Source organism: Pipistrellus hanaki, assembly GCF_964339955.1.
Source record: "Pipistrellus hanaki genome assembly, chromosome: 5".
In the NCBI taxonomy this organism is placed as follows: Eukaryota; Metazoa; Chordata; class Mammalia; order Chiroptera; family Vespertilionidae; genus Pipistrellus; species Pipistrellus hanaki.
The window spans coordinates 74,252,841-74,276,062 of NC_140507.1; the positions used below are offsets into that span (position 1 = coordinate 74,252,841).

The 23,222-nt window shown below is 45.8% G+C and overlaps 2 protein-coding genes across 2 annotated transcripts in view; one reads left to right on the forward strand and one right to left on the reverse strand.

The window, feature by feature from the left end:
- ACER1 (alkaline ceramidase 1) overlaps positions 1–13,833 on the reverse strand; it is a 44,084-nt gene extending 30,251 nt beyond the window's left edge. Inside the window, exons 1-2 of the mRNA XM_084885631.1 lie at positions 13,634–13,833; positions 9,170–9,322 (exon numbers count right to left, since the gene is read on the reverse strand). The gene's annotated coding sequence lies outside the window, so the exon portion shown is untranslated. The remainder of the gene's footprint in view (positions 1–9,169; positions 9,323–13,633) is intronic.
- Positions 13,834–13,871: 38 nt separating this feature from the next.
- CLPP (caseinolytic mitochondrial matrix peptidase proteolytic subunit) lies at positions 13,872–20,349 on the forward strand. The gene is made up of 6 exons (XM_084885629.1): positions 13,872–14,135; positions 14,221–14,292; positions 14,818–14,914; positions 16,323–16,510; positions 17,257–17,362; positions 19,997–20,349. Exons 1-6 carry the CDS (start codon positions 13,950–13,952, stop codon positions 20,167–20,169), a joined length of 822 nt encoding a protein of 273 aa, XP_084741755.1. The 5' UTR covers positions 13,872–13,949; the 3' UTR covers positions 20,170–20,349.
- Positions 20,350–23,222: the final 2,873 nt, after the last annotated feature.

Consider the following 23,222-nt stretch of genomic DNA (forward strand, 5'->3'; position numbering starts at 1 on the left):
AACAGTGTGTTTGTTTATAGGATGGTTTTAAAAAAGGAAAAACCACTAGGCTACATTTAACAAATGGTATTTAGGCAGGGCTGACACTCAGCAGTCACACACCTGTATGAATGCATCAGTTATTGAAATACAGCAACACGGGTTGGTAACTAGCTGCTGCTGCAAACCTCCCCCAACCAGTGTGATTCCTGGCCACCCTGGCCTTGTCCCTGTGATGTCACAGATTTCACAATCCAGCAGCTAGATAATGATGGGGAAAATAAAATAAAATGTTTTAAAGAAAGAAAATGAGTGCTGGACACTAAATCCAGAAAAGTGGTCCTCCTGGTGGGAGGTCCAGGGGAGAGGATACACTTGGAAAGAGTCCCATGGGAGCTTTCGCTTTTGTCGGGGTCAGTGTGCTTCCTTCCTGTTTGCCTCCGATGTACCGAGAGCAGAGGGAGATGTCATTAAACCCCCTGAGGAGCCCCTCAGAGATGTGTGAACTGTTTCTGCTTCAGCCACATCCCCAAGTGGCCTCAGAGTTTCAAGAAATCCATCGCAATTGCCTCCCAACGAGCCTGCCTCAGTCATTTGGAGAAGCTGTTACCAAATAAAGTGTAGGGTACCCAGTAAAATTTGAATTTCATCTGAGATAAACAATGAATAATTTTCATCATAAGTGTGTCCTAATTATGACACAGGATCAACTTACACTAATTTTTTTGCTCATGTATCTAAAATTCAAATGAAAATGGGCATCCTGTATTTTTATTTGCTCAATCTGGCAACCCTAATTCAGAAGCATCTTCTCACCAGAACCCTTGCCCCGTTCTTATCTCTAGTAAGAGAGTTCCTTAAGGTGGATATTTCAGTGCCTCCTCTTCTGAAACCAATAACTCCCAGTGGTTATTCTGAGGTTAATCTTTTTTGTTTGTTAATCCTCACATGAGGATATTTTTTCCCATTGATTTTTAGAGAGAGAGGAAGGGATGGGGAGAGACTGAGAAAGAGAGAAACATTGATGTGAGAGAGACACATCTATTGGTTGCTTCCTGCTCCTGCCCTGACCCAGGCAGAGATTGAGCTTGCAACTGGGGCACGTACCCTTGACCAGAATCGTACCTGAGACCCTTCAGTCTTCGGGTCAACGCTCTAATATCAAAGCCATCCTTGCCCTACAGCTGGGGCCTGAGGTTAACCTTCTGTTGCACTCCTTCTATTATCCATCTATAGGGCAAGGTTGAGCATTTGGGAGACACATTGCCAGCTAGAGTTTCTGCCAGATTTTAGAGTTCGAGAGATTTAGTCTTGTAAATCTAACCCGGAAGTCCAACATTTGTTTCAGATTCCCCACTGAGCTCACTGTGGCCCAAAAAGAGAGATTGCCTGTTCCTTCCCAGCCCCCCTTTCTTTATATATGCTTTTTTTTTTTTTTTTTTTTTTTTTTTTTTAAGAGAGGAAGGGAAAGAGCTAGAGAAATAGAAGCATCAATGATGAGAGAGAATAATTGATCAGCTGCCTCTTGCATGCCCCACACTGTGGATAGAGCCTGTAACCCGGGTATGTGCTCTAACCTAAAATCAAACTGTGACCTCCAGGTTCCTAGGTCAACACTCAACCACTGAGCCCCGCCAGCCTGGCTCCCCAGCTCCCCTTTCAAAGTGGGTTATAGGTTGTGTTTTCTCCCCCTAAAAAAAAACATTGGAGTCCTAACTCGAAGGATCTTATAATGTAACCTTGTTTAGAAATAAGGTCTTGGAAGAGGTGATCAAGTTAAGATGAGATAATCAGGATGAGCCCTAATCCACACAGCCGATGTCCTTAGAAAAGAGGAAATTTGGACAGCGACATGAGCAGAGGGAAGATGTGTGAAGACACAGGATTGAAGTGATGTATCCGCAAGCCAAACTACACCAAGAATTGCTAGGAAACCACAAGAAGCTGGGGGAGGCAGGAAGAATGCTCGCCTGCAGGTTCCAGATGGAGCGTGGCCTGGGGAGACTTTGATCTTGGATGTCCAGCCTCCAGAACCCGGAGACAAACCTCTGCTTTTTCGGCCCCTGGGTCTGTGGTACTTCATTACAGCAGGCCTAGGAAACTCATACAGATTTTGCGTTCTCCCCCTGGAAACTGATTTAGTGGATTAGACAGTGTTGCCCAGAGCATGGAATAGTACGAAGTAAAAGCTCCCAGTAGAATGATCAACTAGGATTTTCCCAGTTTTTGCTCTGACAACCCCACGTGCTAGGAAAAGTCCCAGGGATACTGGGAGGATTGCTCATCCTAGTTCTTGGAATGGTTTGAGGTGCTGTCTGGACACAGCCTCCAATAACCTTGACTGCCCTGGTGAGAACGGTTTCCCTTTCCCATTGTTCCATTCTTCTAATGATGCCCAGAAGAAAGGCTCCATTTGAGGATACATGTTTCTAACACCTCACTGCCACTTGCTAATTTTAATTTTTAAAAAGTTGAGGTTCAAAGTCTGGATCAGGGAAAACAGTATGGTGGTTCCTCAAAGAGGTAAACAAAAAATTACCATATGAAGCAGATGGTAGACCCCAAAAGCACTGAATTGAGGGTCTCAAACACATATTTGCACGCCCATGTTCATAGCAGCATTAATCACAATATCCAAAAAGTGGAAGAAACCCAAGTGTCCACCCATGAATAAATAGATAAGCAAAATGTTGTCCATTCAGACAATGGAATATTATTCAGCCTTAAAAAGGAAGGAAGTCTGACACCTACTACCACATGAATGAACCTTGAGGATATTCTGCTCAGTGAAAGAAGCCAGACACAAAAGGACAAATACTGTGTGATTCCACTTATATGAGGTCCCTAGAGGAGTCAAATTTAGACAGAAAATAGATGGTGGGTGCCAGGGGCTGCGGGAGGGGAGGGGGAGCTAGTGTTTAATGAGGACAGAGTTTCAGTGTGGGAAGGTAAGAAAGTTCTGAACACAGATGGTGGTGATTGTTGTATGACACTGTGAATGTATTTAATACCACTAAACTATACACTTAAAATTGGTTAAAATGTTAAAATTCATGTTATGTTTATTTTACTGCAATAAAAAGAAGGAGGAAATGATAGACAGTGTCAAAAATTGCTAACTGGACTAACAACATAAGGAACAGATAATTGACCATTTAATTTGTTCCAATTTTAGGTCAATGATTCAAGATCTTCCTTCTGTTTTAATATACGCATTTACAGCTATCAATTTCTCTCTAAGAACTGCTTTAGTTGCACCCAACACATTTTGATGCTATGTCTTCATTTTCATTCATCTCAAAGTATTTCCTAATTTCTCTCATGTGACCACTGGATTAGGGCCATCTGGAAGTCACTAGAAACCTTGGCAGATGTCTCAGTGGAGTTGTAGGGAGAAAGCCTGATGAGAGTGAGTTGAAGAGACAGTGAAAAGGGAAGGAGTGGAAATCAAGAAGAGAAACAACTCTTAAAAGACCTTTTTTATATAAAAGAGAATAAAGAGATGAGTGATAATTGCAGGGCAGTGTGAAATCACTAACTTTTTTTTTAAGGTGGAAAAAATTATGATGTTTATAAGCTCATGAGAATCAAGAAGAGAGTGAACATCTGATGTGGTAAGAGAATGCATAGACTTAACAGAGTGATGACCTTGAGTGGAATGGAATCCAGGGAGGTGGAGAGTTGGCCTTGGCTGGGAGGATGACACTCTGCTATAATAACAAGAAAGAAGGCAATGTTGATGGCCCAGATACAGGGAGATGTGTAGATGTGGTGGGATGCTGTTGACATTCTCTTCTGTGGCTATGTTTGCTCAGAAGATAGCAGGCCAGGTCAGAGCTGAGAGTTAGGAGGAGGAGGGAGGCTTGAGTGGAGAAGGAAAAGCAGGATGTTACCTTATAAGAGATTGTATGAGTGAAGGGCCAGCGGGTATAGCAGGTTTGAGAAGCAGTAGATTAGTTGTCAAGAATCTCAAGGGAGCCTAGCCGGTGTTGTTCAGTGGTTAAGCATCAAACTGTGAACCAGGAGGTCATGGTTCAATATGTGGTCAGGGCATATGCCCAGGCTGTGGAGTCAATCCCCAGTGGGAGATGTGCAGGAGGTAGGTGGTCCATGAGTCTCATCATTGATGTTTCCATATTCCTCTCACTCTCTCTTCCTCTCTGAAATCAATTTTTTAAAAAAATTTTAAGGAATCTCAAGGGAAAACAGTTGGCATGACTGTGTATCAGGTTGCCCAGGGGCAGGTGAAGAGGAGGATGGCTTCAGCCAAGATAGGTTTGGCCAGGTAAATGTGACAAATGAAGAGGCAGATGAAAGAGTAAAGAACATAGTATGTCAAGGAGTTATTATAATGACAAACCATGGCTCTAAACCAAGTGAGAGGACAGAGGAAAAGGGGGAAAGATCCACGGATTACTGGTCTGGCAGAGCTGTTTGCGCAGGAATACGAAATGGAATGAGGTGGAAAGAAAAGAAGTGTAGGTCAATGAGTCGGGTGTTTGAGAATATTAAAAGGGATGATGTTTTTGAAAATGACAAGGTCTAAAATAAGAACATGATAGCTTGGGGGCAAGATCTTTGAGAGAGAAGAGCTAATGGAATTGAGAGCCACATTTCTACAAGGATCATCAAGCTCAGTGGTTCTCAACCAAGGGCAATGCTGCCCCCCAGGGGACACTTTGTGATGTCCAGGAACATTTTTTATTCCCACAACTTGGGGGTGGGAATGATACTGGCACTGAATGGGTAGAGACCAGAGATGCTGCTCAACTTCCTACAATGCACAGGACAGACCCACACAAGCAAGAATGATCTGGCCCCAAATTTCAATAGTGCCAGGACTAGGAAACCCTGGTCTCTATGGATACGGAAGTCACTAAGAATTATGACCAGAGAAGTTTTCAAGAAAAGAAAAAACGGCCAAAACCAGTTTGGCTTGGTGGATAGAGCATTGGCCTGAGGACTGAAGGGTCCCAGGTTCGATTGCAGTCAAGGGCATATACCTTGGTTGCGGGCACATCCCTGATGGAGGGTATACAGGAGGCAGTTGGTCGATGTTTCTCTTATCGATGTTTCTAGCTCTCTATCCCTCTCCCCTCCTCTCCATAAAAAAATCAATAAAATATATTGGGGGAAAAAAAGGAAAGGAAAGAAAAAACGAACCAAGAGGTAAAGTAGTGAAGAACTGAGACAACCTGGCCTGGGGTGATAAAGAAAGCACAGAGGGTAGCAGAGATAACCTAGATCAAAGCTGCAGCGTTTTAGAGCAAGGACACCTGCCTCACCCCAGGAGGCACAGGAGTGTGAGGAGTTAGGAGGAAAAAATAGCCACAACCTAAGAGCTTACAGTCTCAGGGGGAGAGCCAGTCTTCTGGTGGGGAGAGAAGGTAAAGAGGAAGTTCTGAGAAGAAATTGAGACTATAGAAAATGTTGTTTAGGAAGGACTGTGACTTCCTGAGGGCACAGCTGAAGAGTTTCAAGATTTGAGGAGGCTCATTAAAAGGTAGAAAGGCACAACATTTACTGGAAGAAGATATCTGCAGTACATAGATCAGACAGAGGACTTACCGCCAGAATATATAAAGAACATGTACAGGTCAAGAAGAAGACAAAATGGCAACGGGTTTAGAAGATACAGAGATGGCCAAAAGGCACATGAAAGATGCTGAAAATCATTAGTCATTTGGAAAATAAACATTAAACCACAATGAGATACCACGACACACCCATGGAAGAACGAAGATTTTAAAACAACAACCTGTCTGTACAAAGTGATGCTGAGAATGTGGATCAACTGGACCTCTCACACACTGCTGGCAGTTCCTTCCAAAGTTAAATATGCATCTTCTATGTAGTCCAGCCAATCAACATCGGGTATTTATCCAAGAGAAGCAAAAATGTACACTGTCATGTACTGCTTTGTTGATTACAACCCCAAACTGGAAACAACCCAAATGCCCATCAACTGGTGAATGGATAAACCTGGTACATCCATACACTGGAATATTATTCAGCAATGAGGAGGAACAAATAAAAAAATATACACACAACACTGATGAATCTCAAAAACATTATACTGAATGAATGAAGATAGACATGCCCTAACTAGTTTGGCTCAGTGGATAGGGCATCGGTCTGTGGACTGAAGGGTCCCAGGTTCAATTCTGGTCAAGGGCATGTACCTTGGTTGTAGGCACATCCCCAGTGGGGGGTGTGCAGGAGGCAGCTGATCAACGTTTCTCTCTCATCAATGTTTCTAACTCTCTACCCCTCTCCCTTCCTCTCTATTAAAAAGTCAATAAAATATATTTTTTAAATAAAGAAGTTAGTCACAGCCCACCAGTGACTCTCAGTGGTTGAGCAACGTCCTATCCCCTTCCCTTCCACCCAGAAAATCTATGGAAAAAAATAGCCTCCAGTGAGGATTAAACATACACAGACACAAATACACACACACAAAAAAAACCCCAAGTTGGACAAAGAAGGAAGAAGGGGGAAATACAGAGGTATACAGAGTTGTGGGTTTGGGGTGATGAAGTCCTGGGCTCCTTGTGAAACTGGCAGAAATGGGTTTGGGGTCCAATGGGCTTAGGTGATGGTTCTATAGATCAGTGTTTTTCAACCTTTTTTGGGCAAAGGCACACTTGTTTCATGAAAAAAATCACGAGGCACACCACCATTAGAAAATGTTAAAAAATTTAACTCTGTGCCTACATTGACTATATATAAAGTAATTCTCTTGAATAGGAATCAAATAAACACAAAGAAAGTATTTTATAATTACTTTATTATGAAATATTAAGTAAACAAAATAGTGAAAAATTATAAAATTCTTGTCTTGTCTGCACCTACGGCACACCAGGCAACATCTCGCGGCACACTACAGCGGTTGAAAAACGCTGCTATAGATGATTGTATAGCCGGTATATGCACATAAATGGTTAAAGTTTAGAAAACCTCATGGTTTCCCAATACTTTTTATTGTGTTCCTTCCCTGAGCACTGAATGGTAAGAGGTTTGGTCTACCAGATAGACTGCATTTTTGAGCATGTGCATACATGCATGTCTGTGTGTGTGTGTATGGGGTGAAGTGACAGAGAGAGACTTTTATGAAGCATCAATCATTTGCCCAGAAGAGAATTTTCCACATTCGTTTATCAGGTGAGGAAACTGCAGCTATGAGAGGTTTGGATCTTCGCCCAAGCTGCCAGGGACTAAGAGATGGGGTTGAGATTGAACCCAGGACTCTCTCTCCCCTACTTTACCATCCCTTAACTATTCATAATTATCACTAAATAATAACTAAATACTTTCCAATTTAAAGATTTAAATCATCTTTATTCCTATGATAAACATGAGACATGTCCATCAACAAATGAATGGATAAACGAAATGTGATCGCCCTAGTCAGTTTGGCTCAGTGGATAGAGCATTGGCCTGCAGACCAAAGGGTCCCAGGTTCAATTCCAGTCAAGGGCATGTACCTTGGTTGCAGGCTCCTCCCCGACCAGGGCCGTGGTCAGGGCACCTGAAGGAAGCAACCAATTGATGTGTCTCTCTCACATCGATGTTTCTCTCAGTTTTTCACTCTCTCTTCCACTATCCCTAAAAATCAATGGAAAAAATATCCTCAGGTGAGGATTAACCAAACAAATAAACAAAATGTGATATATCCAAACACTGGAATATTACTCAGCCACAGAAAGGAGTGGAGCACTAACACTCATTACAGTAGATGGACCTTGAACACATGGTGCTCAATGAGAGAAGCCAGACACAAAGGCCACATATTATATGATAATATTGTACTTACATGAAATATCCAGAAAAGGTAAAGCCATAGAGAAAGGAAGTGGCTCATGGTTTCCAGGGGCTGGGGCTGAGACTGGGGAGTGACTGCTAATGGGACAGATTCCTTTTGGGGGATGAAAATGTTTCAGAACTGGATAGAGGTGGTGTTCATACAACACTGGGAATGTACTAAATGCCACTGAATTCTACACTTCAAAATGGTTAATTTATTATGTGAATTTCACTTCAAATTTTTAAAAAGCAAGATGTGCTTATGATGTCACACGTACACACACAAAAAAGCCCCCCAAAATAAAAAATGTTCATATCCCAGACTCTTAGTATCTAGGGATGTACACTCCCAACCCATAGACAATAATGAGACTGTGGTGCCAACGTTGTCTTATCACCTGCTTGCTTTTCCCCCCAGAAATTACATGAAGGGAACCAAAATTCTGTATTAGCTGAAAAGGGGCATGAAGGAACTTTCTAGATCTTAGACATGGTGTTGGTCACATAAAAAGTTCATTGAGCTATACAGTTGAGATATGTACACTTTACTGACTGTATGTTATATTCCATTATTTTTTAAAATTACACCATGGAACTCCTTATACATCAATTAAAATGAATGCGCAGTGTCAATTTTACTGCTGACTCTCCCTGCCACCCCGCTTATATGCTGCTCCCCCTCCCCACGAAAATGCTCCTCAACATTTGATGCTTCTGAAACTGATGGTTGATCTCAGCAGCTTTTGCCCCTGCTTGATTCATTCTCTTCCTTCAACTTGTGACTAACCCATGCCACTCCTGACTCCTCTCCTGCTTCTTTGACCGGCCCTTCTAGGTCTCCTTTTCTCTCACCTCACCCCAGAGGGGGCAAGGGAGGGAGATCTCATTGCTTCTGTGCTCCCTGAGAGCCAGGATTACACAACCACCAGCTTCCCAAAAATCTCCACTTGGAATTCACAGGCTGCTGAAACTCACCAGATCCTAACCCAGTAGTTCTCAACTGGGGACACTTGGCAATATCTAGAGACATTCTTGGTTGACACAATCAAGGAATGCTACTGGCATCTAATGGGTAGAGGCCAGGGATACTGCTCAACATCCTACACTGCACAGGACGGCCCCCACCACAAAGAACTGTATTCAATCCCAAATGTTAATAGTGATTCTGCCCTAAACTAATTCATCATCTTCCCCAAAAACTTACATCCCCATATCCATAAAAAAAACAACAACAAAAAAAAAAAAAACACACACACACACACACAAAAACACCTCCAGTTACCCAATGGCTCCAGCCAGAAACATTTGAACCTCCCCTCTCCCTCACCCCCATATTCAATCCATGCCTGAATTAATTAGATAACAGTAGGTACCATAATGAACAAACCTTAAAATATTTGATGACTCAAACATGATTGAAGTTTGTTGCTCACTCATCTAAAATCCAAAATGAATGTTCCTTTTTGGCAGGCGGCTCCCTTCCCGGGCTCCTTCTGTGGTTCCACCATCTTTATCAGGTCACTGCATTCAGCTGCCAGAGCTGGGGTAAGCAGAGAGAGAGTAGAGAAGTCACACTTGCTTCCTAAACTCCTTAATTTGGAAGCATCACATATTACTTCCTTGCTAGGTTCACTGGTGAAAACATAGCACATGGCTCCCTAGATGCAAGGGATGCTGGGGAATGTAGTCCCTGAATGGAAGGGTGTGGTGACCACCTTCCAACAGGGCCTTGATGTCCACCCCCTTTTGTAATCCTTGCCCCACAGTGAATTATGGTTAGTCCGTGGAATCACTAGGATAATGTGAAAATGACAATGTCTGACTTCCAAAGCTGGGTCATATAAGTAAAACATTATAGCTTCCAGTTTGCTGTCTTGAATCATTTCCTCTAGGGGAAGCCAGATGCCATGTTGTGAGGACACTCAATCAAGAGGCCCCTAGAACCATAAGAAATGCAAAAAATACACTGTTAATTACTCATTCTCCAATTGTCCTCCCGTAAAAATCAAATTGCACCCCTTGGGACATGTGCCCCACATTGGGAACCACTGAGTTAGAGGAACAGCAAGGAGACCAGTGTGGCCTCCGCGGAGTGAGCGACAGGGAGTCAGAGGAGGTGAAGTGAGACCATTGTGGTGCAGGAAGGGGACATCGTTTTAGATTGGGTAAAGCATTGTAGACTATTATTAGGACTACAAGAGAATTCTAAAAATAATGACTTGAACTCAGTGAAGTTTTAAAAGGATTGCTCGGCCGCTGCAAGGACAATAGCTTGTGGGGGAACATGAGTGGAAGCTGGGGCAAATGGGAGGTGACTGCAATTATCTGGGCAAGAGATGAAAATGGCGCAAGTCAAGGAGGCAGCACAGACTTGTGAGAAGGAGCTGAGTGCTGGCTAAATCTGGAAAGCTGAGCCAACGAGATTAGCCAACAGATTGGATTTTGGGTGCTATGAAAAGAGGGAAATCAAGGATGATTCCAGAGTTATTAAGATGAGCAAGTGAGAGAATAAAGGAGGGATACACAGGCTGGGGGATAAGAGCAGTAATTCCTTTCAAACACGTTCATTTTGAGTTTCCTACTTAGACCCCCCTAAGGGTAGATGTGAGGGAGGGAGGTTTGGAGTTTAGACAGATATCTGGTTAGGAGAGATAAATCTGGGAGCCAGACGGCACATAGGTATTTATTTATTTGTTTGTTTGTTTATTTTGATTTCAGAGAGGGAGAGGGAGAAAGAGATAGAAACATCAATGATGAGAGAGAATCACTGATGTGCTGTTCCTGCACCATCAGGAATCAAGCCCACAACCAGGGCATGTGCCCTGACCGAGAATTGAACTGTGACCTCCTAACCACAGTGCCATCCAGGCCCGGGCGGCACACAGGTATTTAAAGTCAGCAGACCGGATGAGATTACCAAGGAGGTGTGGGTAAAGATCAGGGACAGATAGGCCTCTTCTTTAAAAGATAACTCTGTTCCTCTTTCAGTTGTAATAATCTGAACAATAAAGATTTATTTAAAGATAAATAAATAAAAATAATAAATAAATAAATATGAGATCACACAAACAGAAAGGAAATAAAAAAATAAAATAAAAGATATCTCTGGTTTTCCATTCTTGCTAACTTCCACGATTCATTATCCAGGGGGTAGCTCTAGTGACTTTTCACACCATGTAAATTCTTTTACTGCTTCGGCTGAATCCTCCAGTGGATCTCCAGGTGCCTCCAGTACCGCTCAAGCCTTTCCCACTGCTCACCGCAGCCCTTACACTCCCGAGCCTCCTCATGCCACCTCCCTCTCACCTCGGCCACCTCCTCCTGCCCTATACTCCAGCCACTGCACTCCTGTCCTCAAGGACAGAGGGAGCTCTGTACTTTACTGCTCCCTCTGCCTGGTGCACTCTCCCCTGATCTGTATGTGGCTTGGTCCCTTACTCCATTCAGTTCTAGCTCAAATGTCCCTTAACAAGGTGAGCTTCCTAAGCTACGGTAGGTTAAACCAGTGTTTCCCAACCTTCTCTCATGATGAGAATCACCTGGTGGAGTTGTTAAAACACAGATTCCTGAATCCCAACTAAGAAGTGCTAAACTAGAATTTTTGGGAACATATAGGTAAAATTGTATACTTAACTAGTGCTCTAAGACAGATGTTATGTACAGAGCACTAAGTTAGGTATGCAATTTTACCTATATGTTCTCAAAAATTCTAGTTTAGCACTTCTTAGTTGGGGTTCAGGAATCTGTGTTTTAACAACTCCACCAGGTGATTCTCATCATGAGAGAAGGTTGGGAAACACTGGGTTAAACAACCTTCCCCCTCATTGGCTACCATGACACTGCTGTAATGTCCCCAGCACTATCTGAAGCTCAAACTGGTTTTTAGGGTCTCTTTGTAAGGGCTGGGGACCCTGCCTGTCTTGCCTGACACCACATCCCTAGCAGCTAGAAGAGATGTTTTTGTGGGGTGGTGGCAGGGACAATAGGCTGAGGCTAATGTGGGTAGACAAGAAGGCCTGTTAGCCGAAACTGGTTTGGCTCAGTGGATAGAGCATCAGCCTTCGGACTTGGGGGTTCCAGGTTCGATTCCAGTCCAGGACATGTACCTTGGTTGCAGGCGCCATCTGCAGTAGGGGGTGTGCAGGAGGTGGCTGATTGATGTTTCTCTCTCATTGGTATTTCTGGCTCTCTATCCCTCTCCCTTCCTCTCTGTAAAAAAAATCAATAAAATATATTTTAAAAAAAAAAAAAAAAAAGGGAGGGGGGCCTGTCAGACCAGGACAAAGAGGCAAGAGGGGTGAAGAGGAGGTAACCGAGGCCTGGCTTTACTGCTCAGGCCTTAAGAGAACCAGCTAGGCAGAGCCACCCACCTGACTCATAGCAGAAACTGGGACAGCCTGCACTGCCCACCTACCTCTTCAGTCCTCCGGGGAAACGCCACACCTAGTGCCTAAATGCCAGCTCCCCCTTTGCCCCACCCCCCCACCTATGTCTGGGCCTTCTGCCAGGGGTACTGCAAACTCTTCCACTTCCATGTCCTTCCCTCTGTTTTGTCCCCAAGTCCATAGCGTGACTTTCCTCCCTGCTCTATCTCCCATCAGACTGGGATCCTCTGAGGGCCTGGAGGGTACAAAACCACTCTTATCTAGGGCACCTAGCACTGAGTTTAGAGTCCAGCACCTCAATACTGTCCACCTAGAACTCCTACCTGAGTCAAAATCCACTTCAAATAGACCCTCGTTTGAGGGAATTTCTTGGACCTGAGGCACAATCCTAGGACCAGGTTATCATAATCCCCATTTTACAAATGGGAAACTGAAGCTCACGTACAACCAACCAGTAAGTGGCAGAGCCAAGATTTGAACTCGTGGTTTCAATATGCAGGCTCAACCGCAGGTATTCTTAAATCTGTATGATATGGATCATCACCATCTTCCAGATGAGAAACTTCAGACATGTAGGGGCTAAGCAATACACCTAAGAACACACAGAAAGTCCCACAACCTGTGGTCCCTCCCTCTATCCCACACTTGACCATAAATGAATGCCAAGGTCTCCGCAGAAATCGGCCCCATCAAGCTGAAAGGTCACTGAGCTTGTGTTTGGCAGTTGAATTATTATTTTTTTAAATTCTCATGAAGATATTTTCGCGTTGCTTTTTAAAATATCATTGCTTTTTTATATACAGTGGAAGGGAGGCAGGGAGAGGGGAGAGAAACATCCATATGAGAGAGACACATCAATTGGTTGCCTTCCACACCTGGTCCCAACTGAGGCAAGGGATGAACCTGCAACCCAGGTATGTGCCCATGACCAAGAATTGAACCCAGGATCCTTGGGTGTACAGCTGATGCTCTAACCAGCCAGGGCTGATTTTTATTTATTCATTTTTAAATGTGTTTTTATTGATTTCAGAGAGGAAGGGAAAGAGAGAGAATCATTGACCGGCTGCCTCCTGCATGCCCCCTACTGGAGATCGACCCCATAACCTGGTGCCCTTGGGTGGAACTTTTAGTCTGCAGTCCGAGGCTCTACCCACTGAGCAAAACCAGCTAGAGCTGTTTGTTTGTTTTTTTGGTTGGTTGGTTGGTTTTTTTTGTTTGTAGGGTTTTTGTTGTTGTTTTTTTTGTGAGAGAGACAGAGAGAGAGAGAGGGAGGGAGAGAGAGAGAGAGAGAGAGAGAGAGAGAGAGAGAGAGAGAGAGAGAGAGGGAGAGAGAGAGGGAGAGAGAGATAGAGAGAGAGAGAGAGAGAGAGAGAGAGAGAGAGAGAGAGGGAGGGGTGGATGCGAGAGAGATACATCCATGTGAGAAACACCCATGGTTGCCTCCCCAAAGCACCCCTACCTGGTACCTGGTATGTGTCCTGACTGGGAATGGAACCCGTCACCTGTAAGGTGACAATCTCCAACTGAGCCACTAGGGGAGGGCCGAATGTTGATTTTTTAAAATAAGTAATGAACAGCAGGATACTGTGCCGAATTTGGAGGTTCTAAAGCTTCTCCAGCTTCTCCTGGATTCCACTTCCTCCCGTGGCCCCGCCCAGCCTCGGACGCGCCCACACCACTTCCCGGAAGTGGGCGGACCGGAGAGCGGGCACCGTGTGCGCAAAGCACCACGGGAATTGTAGTTCCGTCGTCGGACGGAAGCCGGGCGGGACGAGCGGCGGGATGTGGAGCGGATTGCTGGTGGCGGGGACCCGGCTGGCTGCAGGAAGGTGCCCCGCGTTATGGCCTCGCCTCGCCGCCCTCTCCCCCACCCAGCGGGTGCCCGAGACGGGTCTGGCCCCGCAGCGGAGCCTGCACCCGACGGCGGCGCGGGCTATCCCGCTCATTCCCATCGTGGTGGAGCAGACGGTATCGTGGCCGGCGGAGAACAGGCCTGGGGGCTTGGGCTGGGGGCACGGCCGCCCTGACCCTCACCTCCATCTTTCTCCTCCAGGGTCGCGGCGAGCGTGCCTATGACATCTACTCGCGGCTGCTCAGGGAGCGCATCGTGTGTGTCATGGGTCCGGTGAGCACCCTGATCCTCCCTTGCTCCTGCCCGGATCCTAGGCGCCCCTTATCCTCGAATCCCATTGACTCCCTGATCTCTCCCATTTGACTTTCCTCCCTGGACTCCGCTCTAGTCACCCTCTTCCTTGTACATAAGCCTTCTGACTACCCCGCCCCCGTCCCCACGTACTCCCCACCATTCTATCCTGACCCTCCTCTTCCTGACTTCTGAACTCCCTCCCACAGCTATGATCCTATCCCGGTTCCTGGACTCTATGATCCTGTCCTGGTTCCTGGACTCCAGTCCCCCGACCCTTCTGACCCCTTCCCTTCCTGTGCTCTGAGCCCACTGACGGTGCCCCAACTCCCTGGGTCTCAACCACCCCCTACATACCTTCCTTAATCCTGAATTCTTTCCAACCCATCTTACTTGGGCTCTGACTGTCATCCTGGTTCCCTGGCTCATCCCCAGCCACGCCAAAACTTGCCTCCCTTAGTCCTCTCCCCAACCACCACCTGGGACACCTATCTTCCCCACTTGCAGATTGATGACAATGTGGCCAGCCTGGTTATCGCGCAACTGCTGTTCCTGCAGTCTGAGAGCAACAAGAAGCCCATCCACATGTACATCAACAGCCCTGGTGAGCATGGGGAATGAGGGAGGAACCCCTAAGTTCGAGGGGGCACTGTTTGGATGCCCTAGGTGACTCAGGAGACTCTAATATCCCCCTACCCCCCCAGCCTTTCCCAATCCCATCTGGAGAAAGTAGGGATTCAGAATTAACTTCAGAATCCCAAAAGTGTCTTGAACCCTCCAAAAACTGCTCCTTGCTTTTAAGTCTAGGTTCACAAACCTTCAGCTAAATTTTCCTCTTTGATCACAGACATAACTTTTTTTTTTTTTTTTTTTTTTACAGTTGAGTTGGTATTCAACGTTATTTTATATTTATTTCAGGTGTACAGCATAGTGGTTAAACAATTATGTAATTTACAAAATGACCCCCCCCCTGATAATTCTAGCACCCATCTGGCACCATGCATGCTTAATGCAATTTTATTGATTATATTCCCTATGATGAACTTTAATCCCTGTGACTATTTTGTCACTGCCAATTTATGCATGTTAATCCCTTCACCTTTTCCCCCAATTGCCCTCTTCTCTGGCAACCATGAGTCTGTTCTCTATATCTATAAGTTGTTTTTGTTTTTGTTTTTCTGACTTGCTTGTTTATTTTGTTCTTTAGATTCCTCATATATGTGGAATCATACGGTATTTGTCTTTTTCACACACATAACATTTTACCAATCTGACCTAGCTGTCAACATTTTTAAATTGGTAGATTCCACCACCACCACCACCACCACCCTCTCCCCTCAAAAAAGGAATAGCCAATCTTGATTGAGTGTTTTCTATGCACTTTATGTGCATCTAACTTATTTGATCCTTATTGCAGCCTCACCGAGGAGACACTGTGGCTCCGAGAGGCTAGGTACCTTGCCCAGGCCACACAGATGGCAGATTGCCCAGCCAGGCTGCCCCTGGAGCTTCACCCTCAGCCACATCTCCGGATTTCTAGTATCTCTTAAAAATTTGGTCGCTCTGAGCCCACATGCACGTGTGGCAACAAGTCGCTCTGGAGCAAGCACTCATTTTGTTCCCATCTGGCCTGTGTCACCTGTTCCTGGCACCTCCCTCCCCCCAAGGTATCTGCAGACCCTGCTTTAAAGAACTGCATCTAACCCTAGCCTAGTGGCTCAGTTGGAGCATCGTTCCATGCACTGGAAGGTTATGGGTTCGATCCCTGGTCAGAGCATATACCTAGTTGTAGGTTCAATCTCTGGTTGTGGCATATATGGGAGGCAGCCAATCCATGTTTTTCTCACATGAATGATTCTCTTTCTCTCTAAAAAACAGCAACCTTTGGGAGAAGATTTTTTTTTAAAAAAAAACAACTGCATTCACACCAACTCTCCCAAAGACCAGGCCTAATATGGGAAAGGATGGTGGGAGGAGCTGGCACAGCCCCTGACTTGTGCTCGCACCCATAGGTGGCCTGGTGACCTCGGGCCTGGCCATCTACGACACGATGCAGTACATCCTGAACCCCATCTGCACGTGGTGTGTTGGCCAGGCCGCCAGCATGGGCTCCCTGCTTCTCGCCGCGGGCACCCCTGGCATGCGCCACTCGCTCCCCAATTCACGCATCATGATCCACCAGCCCTCTGGGGGCGCCCGGGTGAGTGCCAGGTCCTGCAAGCTGCTTCAGGGTTGAGGGACAGGGGTCTAGACAGAAGCACTGACTGGGTGAAACTCCGTGGGGATGTCAGTGTTTTAAAATGTAGGGTTTATTATTACTCAGCTACAGTGAGGTCAACAGAAGCCGACTGCTGTTACTCAGTCTCCAAAAGGAAGGGGCATGCCAGGGACACACAGGCAAGTGCCAGGGTTGGCCAGGAGGCAAAGGGAGCATGACAAGAGCCTTTATTGTCATGTCTGTGGGGAAAATTGGGGGCAAGGCAAGATCAACAGCTTTAAGATTGGCTAGTCTGAATAACTAACAAGCTCTGAGGTGTAATAGCTCTCCCTAGTTGTATGGCAGCTGGCCTTCGGGGGATCGGGACAGGAATAGTGACTCAGAATCCAGGAGGTGGTGGGAATATGGCCTCTGAATTGTCTGATTTGACCACGAAAGGTGTGCTTTTAGGTGAGCTGCTTGCTATCTCTAGGAATTAGCTAGCCCTGGTAGGGACCATTCCTCTAGGTCAGTTAGGTCCAGATACAGAAAATAAGATCATATATTTAATCCAGGAAGCCTTCCTGATGGTGGTGAGGATGAAGCAGCGTGTAGAGGGACTTAAAGCCCTGACCCACCTGCCTGACCACTGGCAGTCCAAAGTCCCACGGGGGCTCCCGGGCCCCCATCTCCAGCCTTCCCATGAGTGCTGACACTGGTTCCAACCTTCTCCTTGGGACGTCCCCCAGGGCCAAGCCACAGACATCGCCATTCAGGCAGAGGAGATCATAAAACTCAAGAAGCAGCTCTACACCATCTATGCCAAGCACACCAAACAGAGCCTCCAGGTGATTGGTGAGTGCCCTGCCCAGGCAGACCCCCACTGCTCCCCTTCCTTTATTGGAACCAATACAAGTGTAAGTGTCAGGCTTGCGCTGAGCCAGGGCCTCTCAACCTTGGCACTGCTGACACTCGGGCTCAATCATTCTCTGTGGTGGGGACTGTCCTATGCACTGTAGGGTACTACACCCCTGGCTGCCATCCTAGATGCCAGGAACACCCCGTAACTATGACAACCAAAACTATCTCCAGACATTGCCCATGTCTCTGAGGGACAGAATCACCTCCAGTTGAGAACCTCTGTTCTAAGCACTTAAAAAAAAAATTTGCAAAACCTTCAAAAACTTCTTGAAATGGGTCAAAAGGTTTGAGCAGGGCCTTCCACAAAGAATATTCCAAGTGGCCAAAAAGCATAAGAAAAGATGCTTACGCCCGGCTGTGCTGGCTCAGTGGGTTGAGCATCATCCCATGGACCAAGAAGTCCCGCGTTCGATTCCCAGTCAAGGGCACATGTCCAGGGGTTGCAGGCTCCATCCACAGTAGGGGGCGTGCAGGAGGCAGCCAATCAATGATTCTCTCTCATCATTGATGTTTCTATCTTTCTCCCCATCTCCCTTCCTCTCTCATATCAATAAAAATGTATTTTAAAAAAAAGGAGAAAAGATGCTCACCATCTTTAGTGATGCTGTTTAATCATGACATTATGAGATATGAGGGAAAGGAAATTAAGGTCACAACGAAATACCATTTCAATCCACTGGAATAGCTAAAATATAAAATGCTGACAAGAATGTGGAACAGCCGGGACCGGTTTGGCTCAGTGGATAGAGCGTCGGCCTGCGGACTGAAGGGTCTTGGGTTCGATTCCGGTCAAGGGCATGTACCTTGGTTGCGGGTACATCCCCAGTGGGGGGTGTGCAAGAGGCAGCTGATCGATGATTCTCTCGCATCGATGTTTCTAACTCTCTATCCCTCTCTCTTCCTCTCTGTGAAAAATCAATAAAAAAATATATATATATTAAAAAAAAAAAAGAAAAAAAAAAAGAATGTGGAACAACTTATACGCTTATCCTGCAGGCCGGAGTGAAAATGATAGAGCCACGCATGCTCTGATCTGCAGCTCCCTAACTCTAGCTGTTTGTCTCTACTGGCGAAGGCTAAACATGCAAAAAGATGCTGGGGTTCCCCCACTCAGCATATATGGGAGAACTGAGTGTTTATGTCCATCAAAGATGCAGACAGGAATGCTGATGGCAGTCCTGTTCATACAGGCCCTAAACACAGATACCCACAGCAGGAGAATGAGTGCATGGGTAGAGGTTTATTCACAGAACAGAATACTTTACAGCAGTGAGAGAATGGTCCATGATGACATGGCAGCCTGCAGGAATCTCAGAAACCTAATGCTGAGTGGGGAAAAAAAAGAGTAAACTATGATTCCACGTATTTAAAGAACAAAAACAGGCATAACTGTTAGGCCACTGTGGTGACAGGAAGTGGGCTCAAGCAGGGTTTTAGGGGGTCTAAGTGATGCTCTTTTTTTTTTTTTTAATCTTCACCCGAAGATTTTATATATATATAAAAAATTTTATATATAAAATCACTTAGACCCCCTAAAATGTATATTTAAATTGACTTGAGAGAGAGAGGAAGGGGAAGAGAGAGAAATATTAATGTGGGAGAGAAACATTGATCAATTGTCTCCCCATATACATTCCGACTGGGGATCGAAGCCACAATCTAGGTAAGTGCCCTGACTGGGAATCGGACCCATAATCCTAGTGTACGGGATGACGCTCCAACCAGCTGAGCCACCCGGCCAGGCCAACGTCCCATTTCTTTTTTAAAAAAATATATTTTATTGATTTTTGTACAGAGTGGAAGGGAGAGAGATAGAGAGTTCGGAACATCAATGAGAGAGAGTCATTGATCAGCTGCCTCTTGCACACCCCCTACTGGGGATATGTCCGCAACCAAGGTACATGCCCTTGACCGGAATTGAACCCGGGGCCCTTCAGTCCCAAAGCCGACGCTCTATCCATTGAGCCAAACCGGTCCCGGCGTAACGTCCCATTTCTTGATCTGGTTGCTGGCCATGTGGGTATGTTCAATCTGAAATTTATCCCATTATCCACTTATGATTCACGCCCCTACCCAAATTATCATCCATTACTAACAAGTAAAAAAAGTTGAAATATCTGAAGAACAAAATGGACTAGTGAATATAATAGAATCAGGGACATAGAAAGGGATTGGACTAACAATTCTCAGGGGGAAGGGAGCTTGAGAGGTGAGGGAAGAGATTGGACAAGAATCTTACACTTATGGATGAAGACAGGGGCGGGGGGGTAAGGGCATGGGGTGGGGTTGGAGATCAAGTGGAGGGGAGCTATGGGGGAAGAGGGGGAAAAGAGGAACACCTGTAATATGAACAGTAAAGATTTATTATTAAAAAAAAAAAATTGAAATAGGTATTTTAGCAATGGTATTTAGAAATGGACACAACGTGGGAAAGACATGTGCCCTGACGGGGAACTGGGAACCTTTTGGTGTATGGGACGAGGCTCAACCAATAGCCACACCAGCAAGGGTTCCAGGTCTCTGCTCTTAACCACACATGTCCTGTCTCCCGCTTACCCCCGCCCCCAGAGTCGGCCATGGAGAGAGACCGCTACATGAGTCCCATGGAGGCCCAGGAGTTTGGCATCTTAGACAAGGTTCTAGTGCACCCACCTCAGGATGGTGAGGACGAGCCTGAGCTAGTGCAGAAGGAGCCTGTGGCAGCAGCGACAGCAGCAGAACCTGCTCCAGTGAGCACCTGAGTGGACCTCACCCTTGAGAGGATAGTTGGGCCAGAAGCTACAGCTGCTGCACTGTCGGCTCCTCGCCGCTGAGCCTGGAGGAGCCCCTGGAGGACTTTTGGACTTGAGTGTACCCCTAGTGGTGGGTATCCTGGCTGAGACACTGTGATTTTAAATTAAATCTTTGTAGTCTTTGCTCCCCTTCTGTGGCTCCTTCCTTCCCTTCTCCACCACCATGCAAGTGTATATGCTTCGTAAGGCCCCTTCTGCTTTGGCCCTGACCCTGAGGCTCTAATCTTCCACTCCTGAACTTCAACAACCTGGACTGGGCATATACACCATTCCACACACTGTTCTAGAGGGTGCAACGAATCGTGAAGCAAACACAAAAATCCCTGTCCTCAAGAACTTATTCTTGTGGGGACAGACAGTTTAAAATCAGGAAAAGCAGTGTGCAGGGGGTGTGTGTGTATGCACGTGTGACAGTTTTGGCTGGGGTGGCCAGCGAAGGCCTTGCTAAGAAGGTGACATTTGAGCAAAGATCTGAAGGCGGTGAGGGAGGGAGCCATGATGCTATCTTGGGACAGAGCAGTCCAGGCAGAGGCTATAGCGAGCGCAATAGCCTGGCACCTGGGAGGAACCAGAAGACTAGAGAAGATTAGAGTAGAAAGGGTAGAAGTACAGATTTCAAAAGGCCTGGCAGGTCTTGGCAATGAGGGAGATAAATTGCAGAGCGTTTTGAGGAGAGAGCAAAAAGAAGTATGACTGTGGCCCCCAGGGAGATGTGGGGGGAGTGCAGGAAGCTCAGAAACGTGGAGGCCAGTTAGGAGACTTGGAATAATCCAGATGAAGGCTGAAGGCCCAACCAGGTGGTGAGAAGAGGTCAATTCCAGCCAGGTTGTAAAGGCAGGGCTGACATGTGGAATATGAGATTTGAGAAAGAAAGTAATCTTCATAAACTCCAAGGAATTGGCCCAGAGCAGCTAGAAAGAGGGAGAGTTGCTAACTGAGATGGGATGGGATGGGAAGGCTGGCGGGAGGAACAGGTTTGAGGGCCGCGATCGGAAGCTGCTTTTGGTCGTTATATTTGATGCTGGATGAGCCTCAGACACCCCAGGGGATGGGTAAGTCTGGGTCAGGGTTGGAAATAAAAATACAGGAGACATCAGCTTGTGGAATTCATGGTCAGGCAGAGAACTGGCAATTGGGTTTGGCACAGTAAAAGTCACTAAGTGGCCTTAAGCACTTTCAGTGCTGTGGGGTCTCAGCATGGGCCGGAAAATACTGGAGCCAGACAAGTCTTCCAAGGAATTCTGCTGTAAAGGAGAGCAGAGAACGTGGGACTGGAGCTGGAGGGAGAATTGGGGTGAATTTTGTTTTTTAAAATCAGGGGACTTAATTTGGCTATCTTTATTGGTTACATTTGGCTAAACTCTTCATTCTGGACAATTTTAAATATATTACAAAAATTGCCGAAACCGGTTTGGCTCAGTGGTAGAGCGCCGGTCTGCAAACTGAAAGGTCCCAGGTTCGATTCCGGTCAAGGGCATGTACATTGGTTGCAGGCACATCCCTGGTAGGGGGTATGCAAGAGGCGGCTGGTCGATGTTTCTCTCTCATCGACGTTTCTAGCTCTCTATCTCTCTCCCTTCCACTCTGTAAAAAAAAAAAAAAATCAATAAAATATATATTTTAAATATATTACAAAAATAGAAAATATAGGATAATGAGACCTCATGCACCCATCACACCAATTCAAGGCCAACTTTGTTTTTTTTAATATGTTTTTATTGATTTTTGGAAGGGAGAGGGAGAGATAGAAACATCAATGAGAGAGAAACATTGGTCAGTCGACAGCTTCTGGGATCAAGCCCACAACCCAGGCATGTGCCCTGACTGGGAATCAAACGAGTGACTTCTTGGTGACTGGGGCGATGCACAATCCGCTGAGCTACACTGGCCGAGTCATGGCCAACTTTGATTCGTCCCTCCCTGTCCCCCACTTACTGGATTATTTTGAAGCAAATCCAGTTTTCATTACATCTGTAAATATCTCAGTATGTATGTCTAAAGGGATAAGGAATCTCCAAAAAGACAACCACAATGCCACTTTCAAACCAAAACAAATTACAATAGCCTTTCAGCCGGAACCGCCATCTTCCAGTAATTCAACAAAATGACTAACAAAGGGAAAAAGGAGAGGCACCGCGCTGTGTTCTCCAGGCCCTTTGGGACACAGGAAGTTGTTCTTTGGCCATATACATGCGAATCTACAAGAAAGGTGATATTAAAAAAAGAAAGAAAGGTGATATTGTGGAGATCAAGGGAATGGGTCCTGTTCAAAAAGGAATGCCCACAAATGTTACCAGGAAAAAACTAGAAGAGTCTACAGTGTCACCCAGCATGCCGTGGGCATTACTGTGAACAAGCAAGTCAAGGGCAAGATCCCTGCCAAGAGAATTAATGTACACCGAAACCAATTTGGCTCAGTGGATAGAGTGTCGGTCTGTGGACTGAAGGATCCCAGGTTCGATTCCGGTCAGGGGTATGTGCATTGGCTGCGGGCACATCCCCAGTAAGGGGTGAGCAGGAGGCAGCTGGTCGATGTTTCTCTCTCATCGATGTTTCTAGCTCTCTATCCCTCTCCCTTCCTCTCTGTAAAAAAAATCAATAAAATACATATTTTAAAAAAAGAGAGAGAATTAATGTACATATTGAGCATATTAAGCACTCTAGGAGCCAAGATAGCTTCCTGAAATCTGTGAAGGAAAAGGATCAGAAAAAGAAGGAAGCCAAACCGGTATGGCTCAGTGGATAGAGCATCGGCCTGCGTACTGAAAGGTCCCAGGTTTGATTCTGGTCAAGGGCATGTACCTTGGTTGAGAGCACATCCCCAGTAGGGGGCGTGCAGGAGGCAGCTGATTGGTGTTTCTCTCATTGATGTTTCTAACTATCTCTCTCCCTTCCTCTCTGTAAAAAATCAATAAAATGTATTTTTTTAAAAGAAAAAGAAGGAAGCCAGAGAGAAAGGTACCTGGGTTCAACTGAAGGGTCAGCCTGCTCCATCCAGAGAA